Raw genomic sequence first — 16,662 nt, 5'->3', positions numbered from 1 at the left:
GTCATTATTTGTTCTCTAAAACACTGGTCGACAATAACAAAATCAATACAAATTCAAAATAAATATTTGTTTACGTTATTAGCGCATGCGCAATGAGAGATAATGTCTGCGTTGGACCGACTGCTCACGCTGAGCTAACAAAAAAGTTTTTTTTGGCGTCAGCTCTACGTCAACTTTCCGCTGACGCCCAGATAAGGCGCTAGTTCTAAGAAACCAGGCCTTGAGCCAACTAACCAGTATTTTGTTGGCGTTAGCAGTACGTTGCCGTCCCGCTGACGTCCAGATAAGGCGCTTGTCCTAAGAAACCAGACCATTAGATTTTTACTCTTTGCTTGAGCCTCAATTTTGTTCCGAGTAGAGTGCCAAACAAGGGCAGGAATCAACTATCCCAAAACTAAATGCCCGTCTATTTTATATTTTCTAAAATAACTGATAAAAAGACTGCAAGACGTCTAAGAGGAAAGTTCGTTTAGGTATCTCAAGGCTGTCTATGTTTACAGGAGAAAAAATTTTTAAGCAGCACAATTTTGACTTTTAAATAAAATTGGTATTGATGTTTAGAATCTCCTCATTCTTCCTAGTTATATTATATAACTTCGACAACGTTATTTTTTCTCAGTTATGTATTTACTGCATGATTAATAATATGCATACTTTGTTTACATAATTTTTTATTATGATTCTAAAAATATATATTGCCAACGATTATGTTTTGTATTACAAAAATAAAGCTGTAACACGTGTTCTGTGTCTAATTCTTTTTAAAAATTGAGCATTGAAAAGTGAACGAAAATTCCTGTGACTAAACAGTTCTTTATTGAATGCAACATAGAAATTCATATGAATTCAAACGCTTTCTTGTTCCAACAATTTAAAGCAAATTAAAAAAAAAGAAAAAAAATCCGTATAAAACCATATCGGTACCTTAACGTTGCGACATTAGTGGACAGTTAAGTTTAAATAATTGTTTTAAATCGTCTGCCAACTCTTGTAAATATAATAACTGCAACTCTGGCTGGTTGCTAGGCAATCCAAACGATTTTTCTTCTTTTTATTAATGTTTTTGCAAATAGTGTGAATGTCAGTGGAAATAAAACAATAAGATCGTCGTAAAAGCTAACATTATGGAGCCGAAACCAGGGATTTGATGGGAAAAAAATTACGTTCCTGCGTTTAAAAAGGGGAGAATTTATTTACGTAACTTCATTTTTATTTGCTTTCCACTTAATCAGAATGACTTCAATGCAAAATGATTCAGCTGACAAAATGGCGCTATTGAAGCGCAAACGTAGAACAATTCGAACTAATATTACTCGCTTCATTAGCCAACTAAAGGACACTTTAAATTCTACATCGAATGCGGATATTGAATTCACTTGTAGTCATCTTGACGAAGTACTTAATGACATAGAAATAGTGGATAATATATACACATACTACTTTCGGATGCGGAATACGAAATTGATGTAGTGCAATGCCAAAAGTATACGAATAACGCCAAGCGTGCGATTTTCGATGCCAATCGTGCTACGAAAAAAATCTAAACAAGAATGAGACTGTAGATTCACCAAATGTTATTAACTTTCCGATTCAAAATGTGAATTCTATGTCACCACAACAAAATGTAAAACTTCCGACGATAAAATTAGAACCATTTCGTGGCGGCGTTAAACATTGGCAATGTTTTTGGGAACAATTCAAAACGTCTGTAATAGATAATCCAAATTTATCGTCGATTAATAAACTTGTTTTTCTCAAGGGATATATAGAAGATGACGGTATAAGTATTATTGCAGATACATATGAAACCACAAAGAAGCTACCTATGGACAAATATGGTGACAAAAATAGAATTATCCATTCTCTCATTTGGATTCTTTAGAGAATTTAACGCCAATCCGCAATCCATCGCCAACATCACTGAATGAAGTTTATATTAAATGCAGTAGAAGGTTACAGACTCTACGTGCTTTGGGCGAAGATATTGACGCATACGGTAGAGTTTTATCTCCTAAAATTTTACGTGCATTCCCTGACGACATTTGTTTCCGATGGGTTATTCATGCGAAGCGCCAAAAATTTTCATAAATTTTCCCACAACTAATATGTTTTCTCTCCGAAGAAGTGGAAGGAATCCTTACAACAAGCAAGATTAAAGGTTTTATGTCTTCTGATTACTCCTTAAAATCCACATTCTAAAACTTCAATGTAAATTCTAAGCCAATCACTAAAAGTAATAAACCTTCACCCTTCTGTCCCTTTTCCAAAACTGCCGGACATTGTCCTCAACAGTGCAACTCTGTGACAGATATAGACACACAAATATAGAAATTAAAAGCTACGAATAGATGTTTTTTGTGTATTGGAGGAGGGTACACAAAACAGAGCTGTGCTCGTAAGGAAAAGGCGTGTTGTGTGAAATGCAAGAAAAAGCACCATGTTTCAATTTGTAAGAACAGTGTTGATCACCCAGGTACTACACTTACTCACAAGATCGATATTGCAACACCGAACACTGCGCGCTTGCAAACTGCAAGAGTTTTTATAATAGGTCCGACTGGTGCTACAAGATTGACCCGTTGTCTTCTGGAGGGAGGTAGCCAGTCTAGTTAAATTCATACAGATCTTGCTAATAGTTTGAAATTAACAGTTATTTCTACAAAATCATTAGAAGTGCGTGGATTTGAATCTACAGCGAATGTTTCCTATATGAGACAAAAAGTAAAGATTAAACTATCGAGCATTTGAAATCAGTCTTCAGTTAATATTGAAGCATTTGAATGTTTAATGAATACGTGTCACACCCACCTGCTCCATCTGATGTTTCATGGCTCGCATTCCAGAAAAGAATGAAACTGGCTGACCCTCACGATAACTTATAAAATCTACCTATACAAGTTTTGATTGGTGCTGATTTCTACAGGCAAGTATTGAACCAAGAAGCTCCGGTTATGCTGTCAGAATCCCTTGCATTGGTTTCGTCACATTTTGGATGGATTCTAAGTGGACCTCGACCATGCAAAACAGTTTCCAATGTAGCTATTGTAAACTACCTCAACACATTCACTCAACAAGAACCTATAACTGAAAATGTATTTTGCTTCTGGGACTTGGAAACAATTGAAATCACCACTTCCCGGAAAAGAGAAATGTCTAAACATGATTCGACTGTTTTCAAGAACTTTCGTGACTCCTTCAAATTAGTTGATAAACTTAGGGTCATGTCATTATCTTGGAAAGCTATGGTGCCAACATTACCAACAAACAAAACTACGGCTGAGAACAGATTTCAGTCACTTAAAAAAGACTCACATCAAATGAATCTTTGAAGACACAGTACGAAAAATTGTCGAATTACATTGAACAAGGACATATTGAAGTTGCCCATCTGCAGATGAAACTGAAAACGCTGTGTACTATCTGCCACATCATGCAGTGAAAAAGAAGCAGCAAGATGATATAAAGCGGAAAATCGTCTTTGACGCCTCATCACAGGTTCAGACATGCCTTCATTAAGCGACTCTATAGAAGTTGGTCCCAATCTTCTACCTGAGACTGTTGGTTGTGTTCTACGGTTTCGACTGCATGAATTTGCCCTAACCTGTGATGGTAAACAAGCTTTTCTACAATTGTTTTTGCATCCAAAGGACAGAGATGAAACGAGATTCTTCTGGTGCAAATAAAAGAAAGGGTTTTCAAAAACAGCTACATTTACAGATGAAGTAACTATATACAGATTCACTCGTTTACCTCTCGGACTGTCTTGCAGCCCATTTCTGCTGTGTGCTACTACACGAGAACTAGCCGCTAATCATATAAATGACTTCTCTACTTCTGAAGCACTGTTAGATAAACACTTATAGATGTATGATTTTGTGGTTAGTCTAGAAACTGAATCACAAATAATGGTATTACGAAAGGAAATAAAAGATTTGATGACACTCATAAAACCACCGATGGAAAAATGGGCTACTAAATCTAAGAAGCTTCAACACTTGCTAGAAACTAACAAAAAAATTTCCCAGATCGAAACTGCAGTTTCAGGCATTAGATGGAACACGAAAACTGATAATTTGAGCAACACTTTCAAGACTTCACTCTGTGCTTCTCTAGATAAGCCACTTACTAAGAGGTGGCTACTCCGCTGTGTTGCAAGTTTATACGATCCCTTAGGACTGTTGATACCATTCACAATAATTGGAAAGGGTCTCTTTCAAGATACTGGGATTATTGGAATCAATTGGGATGAAATCTTGCCGACAAACTTGTCTACTATTTGGCATACAGTTAAAAACCAGCTTGATGCCATCTGCTTTAAGGAAATTTCTCGTTGCATAGAAATTTCATCGCTTGATTCCTTTAATATTCATATGTTCTGCGATGCATCTGAGCGAGCTTATGGTGCGGTTTTGCACATAGTTACTTCTCATAATAATCAATCAAGTATCCATTTAGTATGCAGCCGTAATAGACTTGCACCTGTTAGTCTTCCACGCTTAGATCTTTTGCAACTGTGATTGGTACCAGACTGCAGAAATATTTCTGCAATGAAACTGGATTGTTGCCATCTACTGCCACTTACTGGACATGGTCCCTTCCCTACATATTTCAAATTCCTAAACATAACTGACACTGATCAATGTATATGCGGCCAACTGGGCACCATCTTACTGAATGTATTTACACTGCCTCTTGGCATACCTGTCCGCCGAATCAATCTAACCTTTACAAATGGCAGAAAAACTTCCTAACTAACAAGACATTAAATACTGAACTTAAAAACACAATGCATTTTTTATCCATTAATGATAAATTAATAGAATTTTAATGTTAACCTCACTAAGATTATGTGGACTGCCTACTAAAAAAATATTTGTCTTACATAAAAAAATATATATACAGGGTGGTCCCGAATTCATGGTACAAACTATAATGGTAGGTACAGGACATTGCAACAATGATTTATTGTAAAGGAATGTATAGTCGCAAGTGACGCGGTGAGGCGTAAACAGGGGAAATAAAAGGAAAGAGAAATGGAGTGATCGGTTGGTATCATTGCCGGTAGAGGGCAGTAGATGTCTAGCCGCCGTTGAAAATGATGCATCGCAGTAGGGAAAAGCACCATTCACAATTGTGCTGCCGTAGACGATGGGTGACTTTACGTATGCAGAGCAAGCAGACATGCATTACATGCACGGCCGTGCAAATGGTAACGGCAGAGCTGCGTTACGAATATATCGCGCGGAGTATCCTGATAGACGAATGCCGGATCATAGAGTTTTTCAACGGTTACATCGTCAACTTTGTGAAACAGGTGCGTTCGACGTCAACAGAGATGACGCTGGTCGATTAAGAGCTGTACGCACTCCAAGGCTGGAAGAAAGCATCTTGAACATTGTGGCTGATAGACCAGAGTCAAGCACAAGAACTGTTGCGCGTGACGTAGGTGTGAGTCACCAGACTGTATGCAGAGTGTTAAACGACAATCGCTTACACTCCTTCCATTTTCAGAAAGTACAAGCATTGAATCCGGCAGATTATCCTCTCCGCGTGAACTTCTACCTGTGGGTGAAGCAGCAATGTGCGTTGCAGCCGGATTTCGTAGGTGATGTGCTATTTACAGATGAAGCGACATTTTCACGCGAGGGAGTCTTTAATGCGCACAATTCCCATGTGTGGGCAACCGATAATCCACATGCAACGCGTCCACATGCGTTTCAACAACGTTTCTGTATTAATGTGTGGGCTGGTATTGTGAACGACTTTTTGATTGGCCCATACTTACTACCCACGCGACTCAGTGGCGGAAGCTATCTTATTTTTCTGAAAGAAGTGTTACCACAACTGCTGCATGATGTTCCGATCGCCATTCGTAACCGCATGTGGTTTCAGCACGATGGGGCGCCAGCACACTTCAGCATTGATGTACGGAATTACCTGAATGCCACGTTTGGTGCTCGATGGATTGGGCGTGGTGGACCAATCCCTTGGCCACCCCGATCTCCCGATTTATCGAGCCTCGATTACTTTTTATGGGGACATCTAAAGCATCTTGCTTATGAGTCTCCAGTTGACTCAGATGAGGATCTCGTCGCTTGCATATCTGTAGCTGCTGCAGATGTGCGTGAAGTACCAGGCATCTTTGAACGTGTACGCCAATCGCTCCACCGACGCTATCAAGCATGTATCGCTTCTGGTGGACGCAATTTTGAACACTTATTGTAAACATGACACTTGTCAACAACGCTTTTAATAAAATCTTTGTTTTTCCTTTCGGCCGTTATTTCTCCTGTTAACGCCTCACCGCGTCACTAGCGACTATATATTCCTATACAATAAATCATTGTTACAATGTCCTGTACCTACCATTAAAGTTTGTACCATGAATTCGGCACCACCCTGTATATATTCATGTATTTAAAATATATATTCTGTCTAACATGATACATTATATTTATGTGCACTTTCCTTATTCTTTTTCTTTTTATCTCTCTTTTTCAATTTTTATGTATATAATAAAATTCATTTTTTTATTGTTCATGTTCTTTTCACTTCATTTATTGTTTCAGCTATTGTTTTTTTCTTTTAAACAAATGTGTTGCACATCATTGTCTTCTGCAAGACTTTCAATGTTGTTTACTAAATTTTATTGTGAAAATTTTTATATGTATTATGTAATATGCAATTTTTCATAATAAATTCCCACTGATCAGGCCAGCTCACCGGGTTGTGGCGAGCTGGACTGGTAACCAGACGTGGACTATACGGGTAAGGGTTTTGCAAACCTAGATACGTGCCCACGTCTGGAGGAGAGGAAAGGAAAAAGGTACGAACCCACTTGGCTGACCAAACCCACAGAAAGCTGGCTGGATTCTAAAAAAAGGTTACTCTCAAAATTTGGAGGTCAAGAAAATAAAGAAATTCAAACATTTAATGTTACTACTTTTCAACCAATCATGGAAGCAAAGAACTACAGCTCCTACTTCAGACTGTTACGTGCTACTGTATGGATTCAACGCTTTATCTCGAACTGTAGATCTCAAGGCAAGACAGTCGGAGAACTTGACACTGCAGAAGTATAGGATGCTAGAAATTACTGGATACAAGTGGTTCAGAAAGAGTCATTTCCGTTAGAATACGAAGTTTTATCAACATCCAAGTCACTGCCAAAAAAATCAAAGATTACGAAGTTCAACCTACTATTTGAAAATAAATTAATACTTATTGGTGGTGGATTACAGTTTTCGAGTTTATCAGAATCCCAAAAACATCCAATTTCTGCTGGACGGATCTCATCCTTTCACAAGTCTGCTGATACGTCAAACACATATCAAAATACACCACCTAGATGTCAGAACAGTGCTTTCAGAACTACGTTCAATTTTTTTAATTCTACGAGGCCGTCAGGCGATCAAACAAGTGATTCACAAATGCTTACCATGCAAGATATCACGAGCAATTCGCTGCACTCAAATTGAATCTCCTCTACCAGCTGATAGTATTAATCCAATTACACCATTTTTCACCAAAGGAATAGATTTTGCCGGCCCTGTACATTTCCGCACAGTGAATCCTTCATATACAGCTTACATTGTACTGTTTACCTGTGCAACGACCAGAGCCTTACGTCTCGAAATTGTGTCAGATCTTTCGACAAATAAGTTTCAGTTACCATTGCAGCGATTTGTGGGTCGTAGAGGACTACCACATACTATCAATAGTGATAATGCTGCCACTCTCCGCACTGTAAATAAGGAGCTAATACTTCTACGGAACACTCTTACATCTACCAAAGTGCAACAGTCTTACGCTCATAACGGTGTAATTTGGAATTTCATCGAACCCAGAGCAGTTTTGTGTTGAAGTTGGTGGGAGCGCCTAATCGGATTTTATTTTATTTTATAACCGTCGTTGAACAGCCGATTCAATTTCATGGGTTTACGACTACTAATGTTCAACTCCGTAGCCTTGTAATTTTGAACCAATCCAGAAGACAAGGAAACTCCTGGAACAGTACTCACAGATATATGATTTGTTATGGGAACATGGAGGACTTTGAGACTTGACAGATTTAACGTGCATCAGTCACCATTTACTACACGGGGAGACTTCGGCCGGCGAAGATCGTACCCACGACCTCTTGGATATGGTCCCAGCTCCCTACCGACCAGGCTGTCGCAGCCCACCTAATCGGATTAGTGAAAAATTGTCTTCGTAAATTTCTTGGTTGGGCAATATTGGATAAAGAAAATCTATCAACTGTATTAGTAGGGATAGAAGCTGCCCTCAACAGCAGACCCTTTGTATATGACGAAGGAGATGAAGACAAAACGGAAGCCTTGACGCCGGCACATTTCCTAACGGGAAGAAAATTAACATCTATACCCACAAATCTGAATAACAATCCAAGACTTACGAAACTCTACAAACAACAACAAGACGTGTTGGATAAATTTTGGAAAAGATGGTGCAAGGAATATCTACTGCAACTTCGCCCTTATCACCAAGTTCGCAATATTTATAACTCCTTCAACATCCGTGAATGAGATCTTATGCTACTTCAAGATGACGTCAGACCCAAACACATGTGGAAGAAAGCCCGAATAACCAATGTAGTTAAGGGGTGAGATGGGGAAATTCGAACATGCGTGTTAAGAGTGGATGGAAAGACTATAACTCGACCTATACAGCTGGTCATACCGTTTGAGGTTGACCAGGGTGGGGAGGACGTTGCGACGACAGTGGACAGTTAGTATAAATTCCTTACAGTCTTAAGAAATAAGTTGTCCGGAAAACAATAAAAAGGTGGCTTTTAGAAAGAAATGTATTACCAAATTCCGTCGTTCATTTGCAATATTATAGGTAACGTAGACTTTCCGTGATTCCAATTGTAATTCGGGACACCAAAAGGGAGAAAAAGAATTAAACGCGGAGTAACACTTGTTACAGACCGTAATCAAGGAGAAGAACTCAATGCAGCGATTTGTAGATCAAGGTATTACGAACCGTTCTCTATTGAATTCAGATCTGGAGGTCTAAAGGACCCATCAATCCCGTATCCCCCGATAGAGAATAGTTAAGACAGCCTTGTCAGACTAGTTTCTACTTAATTCCTTTTCCTCGGTTTTATATGAGCTAGAAAAAAGTATTCAAACAAAAAAAAACTTAGGTAAAAAAGTATGTAAATAAAAAATATATGCAGCATATGTCCCTTATCCACTTTACAGCACATTTTATTTAAAAAAGCTTTCATATTTCGGTAATTTCAGGAATTTAGGCTAAACAGTAAAAACCATCCTGCCGTGATCAGAGTCTCCTTGCCTCAGCGATAAACGCGCGATTGCAACTATTATCTAAAAATCGCTAGAGGTTGCATCTCCAAGTTAAAGGATGAAGTAACTCGACGTGTATACTAAAGTTTCAAATTACTTATGAATGCTTTAATCGTACAAGAATCGATTAAAGGAGATGCCATCATCAAATGGTTTTACACAATGTCTAGCTTTAATAGATAGTTTTCTTTTTCGATGACCGGAATTTTTTCCATTAATTGATACAAAAACAAATATAATTTCTCAAGTTTCATTACTTAGTTGTTGGATATCCAGGTACAGTTAGTTTACCAGGAGTTGGCACTTAGCTACAACTCCTCGGACGAAGCGTTCATTTTGTCGCGGGAGAAAAAGGGAAAATTGTCCACGCATGAAATGGAGACAACCGTTAATGCGCAACAAACGCAAACAGTAAATTTTTTTTCAGTCACTTACTTTATCGTTTGCTAATATACCCTTCGTTACTCCAACTAATTAAATATATTGCAGCAAAATGTCTCAAAAAGGACAAACTATTCACTCAAAAGAGAAAATTATCAACAAATTTATGAGATGAAATGTTAAAAAGATGCACATAAAGATTTGGAAACAAATATTTTTGTCATACGATCCCCAAATAGCAAACCTTGTTCAGGATTGTTCACATCCTTCTCCCAAAAATAGCAAAATAGTATCTCCTGATACCGCGTCATGAAGGCGGAGTCAAGTGCCAACTCCCGGTGAATGAACTATACTTAAAACAGTCACTACTGATCCCGGTAGCCAATTTCAAAGCTATTTACTCAATTCTTTACCGAAACTAAACTATTCTAAAAATGTCGTCTGCTTTTCCTATCTATCACGTGGTGCCAAACTAATTTAATATATATTAATTTCTCTTTTGAAGGCGTTGGCACAGATGATATTATTGGACATGCTGTCTTCTCCATCAACGGTGGTCGTCGTCAACCAGGCTGCCCCTACACACCTATCAAACGTCGTAAGTTTTCATTTCAATGCTTATAAGTTAATCAATTTCATCCTGTATGGAATTTGCATGATAAGTAGTGTGTGATCCGTGGCGAATCAGAGGGCAGAGTGTTCGCCTCCCAATGAGGTGAACCGGATTCAAATGCCTGCTATGTCTCTTAGTTACGAATTCTGCAGCCAACTCGCATGAACTACAGTGCTGTGTAGATATCCTCAATGCTATACGGACCATGGGTTAGAATCCCCTTGCCGTCAGGCTAACTGTGGGAAGTTTTAATGGTTTTCCTCTCCCTGTAACGCAAATGGGGTTTAGTTCCCTCAAAAAAGTCCTCTTGGAAGGCTAGTTTCTCCCAATGCTTGATCGAAGAGTTATCTTTGTCTTCTTTATTGGGTTCAAAATTTAAAAACCACAAAGTTTATTGGTAGTCGTAAACTCAGAATTGGATTGGCTGTTCAACTACTGTTATAATTATTGGTTGATGCATACATTGATTTTGCTTATTGTTTGTGAACATAAGACACTTGACATTTTCCTATATTAACCATTTCAATAACTTCTAGTGAATGCACTCCTCATCTTTGTACATAATTTCAAACTTTAGGAAAGAATATTTTCCTCTTAATCCCTATAAATTATCTTATGTCTTTAAAGAATATTTTTATCCACAAACAAAACTAATGTCAAAAGTGTTTATTTCAAAAAAGTGAAAAATCAATTTATTCTTTAATTTATTGTAACATGAAAACTGAGGGAAGTGGGGATTGAACTTCTTCATTTGAAAAGTATATTTCGGCGAAAGTATTCAATGTAAAATTTGAGAGGAAAAGTTATATAAAACATGTTTGTGCCATTATGTTATATAAAAATATGTTACTTTGAAGTTTATTGATTATCTTATTTCACAGTTAGAAAGGAAAACTACATTCTAAACATTGTTTTTTATTTCTTATATAAAGTCACAAGTCAAAAAGATATGAATGCAAGAAAAAAATGACATCACTTTAGCTTAATCACAAATTTGTAACTACTTATTTTCAATTATTCTATTTATTTCTTTATTTATTTTGTTATTTTTATTGCCTATCACAGCGACCCAAAAGTATCTTTATATCTTAAACAGGTAGCAAATTTTTCTTCCAAATTGGTAATGAAAGTAATTTAAGCGTTTCTAAGAAAATTGAAAAATGTTGTTACGAATGTCTAAATAATAAGCTGTTGCAAGTTAAGAAATACCCATTATTCTTATGAAGAGGACCTGTTTGTATTTAAATGCACGCCAAATATATGCCAAGCTCCCAGTGCGAACGTATATCAACATCGTCAACTCTAATTTATAGAAACCAATGAAAAAATAATACATACTAGGAGGCTCCGCCCCCTGCTCACTGGCGCTCACCAACCCCCGGAACTGCTTTCGCAGTTCATTTCGGATTGCTTCGCAATCCGATGCTCGCTTTGCTCGCTCATTGGATACGCTCTTAACGTCTAGCTTTCGTATACTTTTTTGAACACTGAAATTCCGAAAACTTTTCACTGTAGAACATTCTAAACCTGTGCATTTCAATATTAATTTGAAATTGCAAACAGTTCAGATATTTTTCTTAATCACACTATTCTAAATTTCAGTTGTTGAGAAAAGTAACAGTTGTAAGTTTTGTTTTAAAGTCTTTCACACCAGAGGGCTAAAACCATGTGTTGTAAAACAATATGAAATAGTACTGAACACCGGATGTAATGCATCGGCTTCGATGAAGATAATTTTGTGAGAATTTTTTTGATAATTCGGTGAGAATTCACCCGCTTAGACATATGATGCTCACTACGTGCTCTTGCGCGCCGAAGCCTTTCAATTAAAAACCAACGCGAGAAAAGAAATATCATCGATTTTATTGATACATACGTATTAGCGTTTTGTATAATATAGATTGCTTTTTGCAGACGATTTTCTTCTACAGTGAAACAAAATTGAAAATTCTTTATTTTACATTATTTTTATTCTATTCACATTATTGAGGGATGTTAGCATGAGACACGCTATTTTTAGTGAACCAATCAAATCCAATGCTCTCGGGACGACTTATTGTTTCTTTTTCAAATACAAATGTTCTCCTCATTTATGAAAATATATCGCCAAATCTAAGATTCCAGTATGAATACATAACAATAACCTTTTTAAAAAATTCTATGATAGATATCGTAAACGATAACATGAACTAAGCCTTTGTCTAACATGATAACGAAATAAAACAGAGCTATATGCAGTCGTTCAGGATTACTTAAATCCTATATCGCAATGGTCTTTTCTTAACTTACAACGGGGTATAGAACAAGTATAGTCCACCTTTAACCGTCGCCCTCTACGCTAAAAATGAAAAATGAGTTTCCAATGGAAATGTCGCCAAATTTTCACGTCCAGTATTCCAGTATGACTACGAAACAATAACCTTTTCTTTATAATTCTACAATATATGCCGTAAAAAATAACACGAGTTAAAATTTGGTCTGACGTGTTTAACTTTTAAAATTTTTTATGCTGTTTTTGAAAGTATAGTTGTATAATTTGATAAAAAAATAAAACGGAACTATACGCAATCTCGGATGATTACTTAAATCCTATACCGCAATGATCTTTTATCAACTTACAGCGAAGTCTTCATGATTGTGTTTCACGTCTTCCACGGTAGGGGGCAGTATTTGTAGAGGTTCTTTCAACTTCCAAAAGCTGTTGTAGTTCATTTACGTCGCACTAGAGCTGCACAATGGGCTATTGGCGGCGGTCTGGGAAACATCCCTGAGGATGATCCGAAGACATGCCATCACAATTTTGACCCCTTTGGCACCCCCGCTTCAGTAGCACAACGACCTGCACGCGAAGTCGAGCACTTTACGGTAGCACAGTTTAACGAAGACCAATACCGCACGCCCTCGGTCCCTACGCAGACTGATCCAAGTGGTCACCCACCAGCACACTGACCGCAGCCAGTGGTGCTTGACTTCGGTGATCCGCTAGGAACCGTGTCTGAACGATCAGTCCACTGCGGGACCAACTTCCAATAGCAGTTTTAGGCAGAAGAATTTCTGCTGACTTAAATTAAATTGTGTAAATCCGCATCTCAACGATCTGGTAATTGCATATCAATATAGGATAATTTCCCAAAGTACTTTTTAACACTTATTTTAAAATCTGAAGAAAACTTTTTTTTGCAAAAACACGACATAAAAATTAGATTTAGAGGAATTGAATTTCCCAAGTATATGAAAACAAACTCGAAACGTTAAAAAAGAAATAGTCACGTCAACGCTATGACGTCAGATAAGGATATTACGACTCCTTGTTTTTTTATATATATATATTTTTTTTTGGTGAATAAAAGAGTTTATTAGAGTTTTTTTTATTATTTATTTATAGCACGAAGCTTTGCTGCTCTTCGGCCCGGCCCTTATTGCAGCCACGAGCGAGTTCTAGACTATTTTAAGTCTTCCATCAAAACTTGTAACTACACTTCATACGCATGTTTCTCCTACGAAGCATATAAGAATGGTCAATGCAAGGACACTCCATACAAGAACAGGATGGGATTCCACGCTGTCAAACCACCCTTTCAGCTCAATTATTTCTTGGACACCACCGGTACAGCTCCCTACTGTGAAGCCAAAGACAGTGAACCCTCACTTCTGCACCAGTTCTTATATGCACCTTTTTCATTTATACTACGATTTTTATAGGTCTCCCGGTAAAGGTCCCAACTGTGAAGCCAAATAATTTATGTATTCCTCTTATTGTTATGTAGTTATGAATCCTCATTAAATTACGAATTACATTACATTTATTTCTGTAGTATTCTTCATTAATTTATAAGGCCAGCTGTCCCACCACTGAATTTAAACAATATTTTGAATATCGTATATTTTTTGTAATTTTGTAAGCTATCTAGTTATTATTATTATTTTTTTTGCGAAATCCAGAAATAGTGAACCATGAATTTTTGCAAATTAAAAAAAATAAAAGTTTCATGCAGTCTTTTAAGCTAAAATTTTCTATTACACATTTTAGGTAATAGTGGATAGAATTAGCATATGGTGCATAATCAAGAACTCGTGAGTTAAATCGTTTTCAATTTCTGACTCAGAAGAAACTCCCAGAATGTTCTTCTACACTACATGGTGTAGAGTAGTCACCACCAACCACCCTGTTTTATCCAGTAGCACTAAAACTTATAGTTACAGTAAAATATCATAAACATAAGAACCAGTAAAGCAATTTTTGCGGGACAATACAAAATATGAATCAGTAATTTAGGTTGCAGACACTAATTTTTTAAACAAAATCAGACACACGCGTAGTGCAAAAAGAATATTAACACGAATGCAGAGAAGAAGAGTGGATAGAAATTATAGAAATTATATTTATTTAGTGCAATTTAAAGAAACTTAAGATATTATAGATATGAGTTATAGATATAAATAAAGTTATAGTTGCGCTAGATATCAATTATAGTTATCAATTAAGATATGAATATCCTTTTCTATGGTTGACTGAATATAAACAATAACATCCTTCCTAAAACCAGAAGAAATTTACAAAACTTCCGATGTATCCCTCCGCTTATATCATGCTAACGAGCAGATGTGTGAAAAGGCTTAATATTCTGAGAAGTTTTATTATTGTGATTTGTGTTTAAATTTACTCTTAATTTTTCCATTCATAAGATTTTTCTGTAATTTTTAAATTCCGAATGGTCCTAAAAAATTTAACAAAATTAATATCACAGCATAAATAAAGTGTATGGCAAGCCAAGATTTGATTGTTATCCCTTACTTTGCTATATTTGTGTGAAATAGCACAGTTTGTTATTTTTTTGGGTAGCATCATAGCAAGCATGCGGGATCTTCCGTATTCATTTGTTGTTTGTTTAGTTGAAGGAACGCGCCCAGAAAGCATGTAACTTTACGGCAAATCTTGTATCAGAATTTTCTTTTTATTATCACGAAAATATTTTCTCCAAAAACCTTTTTCCAACAAAGCAAAAATATTGCAGCTTCATACCTTTTATCCTAAAAGGGTTAAAAATTATTTTAAGGCCTCTTTTAAAAAGTATTTTCACTTACGTAAAATAGCAACTTAGGTCCATAATGACATCACAGCTGACGTCACACTAGCGATAGGATCAAATTGCATTGTCCATTAAAATGTCAAGACAAGGCGGATTTTTGCTGAGCTTAAAAAACGCTGCGAAAAGAAACCTTATAATGACCTAGATTTAATATTGTTTTCGCATTAAGACTAGCTTTATTAAAGCAATTTTTTTTCGCTCTTGAAAACCCTAAGACAACCTCGTTTTAAGGTTGTTAGGTAGAAGGTTGTTTTCCAAGGTTTTGGATTAGGGTAATGTGCGAAGAACAGAACAGATTGTCACAGATCTCATTTTCAGATTAGAGGGTTTACACGTAAACCTCATGTAAAACCTTTTTAGGCTTACATTAAAAAATTTTTGCGGCCAGAAAATAAACCTTAGTTTGCTATCTGGGTGTTATATTGAAACCACTATAATTATAGCGATATTGGATGGTCCGTTTTTTTAAGCTTGGGCGTAAAAATCAGTCAGAAGTAGTAACTCGGAACTCTTACGACTAATTTTAACCCATAGCGCCAACTGCGCTTAGCTTTACACGGTTAAATAATCATTAAAAAGGCCGGGATAGCTTGGTAGGGAGGGCACTGGACGTATGTCCAAGAGGTAGTGGGTTCGATCCTCTCCAGCCGAAGACTCTCCATGTAGCAAATGGTGACGTTAAATCTGTCCAGTCACAAAGTCCGCCATGCTCCCATAACAAATCATATATCTAGGGGGTACTAATCTAGGATTTTTCTTACCTTCAGGATTGGTTGAATATTACAAGGCTACAGAGTTGAACATCAGTAATTGTAAACCCAAAATTGAGTCGGCTGTTCAACAACAGACGTAAAAATAAAAATAATAATAAAAAAATTATTAAACAACTAAAAACATAATATAACAAAACTAATATAATTAACTGAAAATAAAGCATAATTAAACACAAATTTTATTATATATACATATACATGGTGATTCTAAAAAGATGGGCAAAATTTCAGGAAGCGATAGTACACACCCAAGCAAACTATTTTTGTCAAAGAATGCATGGTCGAAAACCAAACGCAAAGGTGCTGTCGCATTTGAAAAGTTGTTTGATGCAAACGGGAAAGCTCCATTCCTGTTGCGAGTTACTGCGCTACGTTACTTGTCGCCGATTTTTCGGCCGCTGCAGGGAAAGTTCGTGATATGCCTGGTGTGTTTCAGAATGTTTGCCTATCTTTTCTTCGCCGTTGTACTGCGT

General features: G+C 36.8%; 1 protein-coding gene across 2 annotated transcripts in view; it reads left to right on the top strand.

Annotated features, from left to right (window-relative positions):
* The window catches only part of LOC107448114 (pancreatic lipase-related protein 2), a 41,127-nt gene extending 26,995 nt beyond the window's left edge, over positions 1-14,132 (top strand). For both annotated transcript variants that reach the window (XM_071186082.1, XM_071186083.1), the window contains 2 exons: positions 10,219-10,311; positions 13,712-14,132. In XM_071186082.1, the coding sequence (XP_071042183.1) occupies positions 10,219-10,311; positions 13,712-14,028 (410 nt within the window). In that variant the 3' untranslated portion in view covers positions 14,029-14,132. The remainder of the gene's footprint in view (positions 1-10,218; positions 10,312-13,711) is intronic.
* The last annotated feature ends 2,530 nt before the right edge of the window (positions 14,133-16,662 follow it).

The sequence above is a fragment of the Parasteatoda tepidariorum genome, chromosome 10, assembly GCF_043381705.1.
Source record: "Parasteatoda tepidariorum isolate YZ-2023 chromosome 10, CAS_Ptep_4.0, whole genome shotgun sequence".
NCBI lineage: Eukaryota > Metazoa > Arthropoda > Arachnida > Araneae > Theridiidae > Parasteatoda > Parasteatoda tepidariorum.
This window is presented reverse-complemented; position numbering and strand designations above follow the sequence as displayed.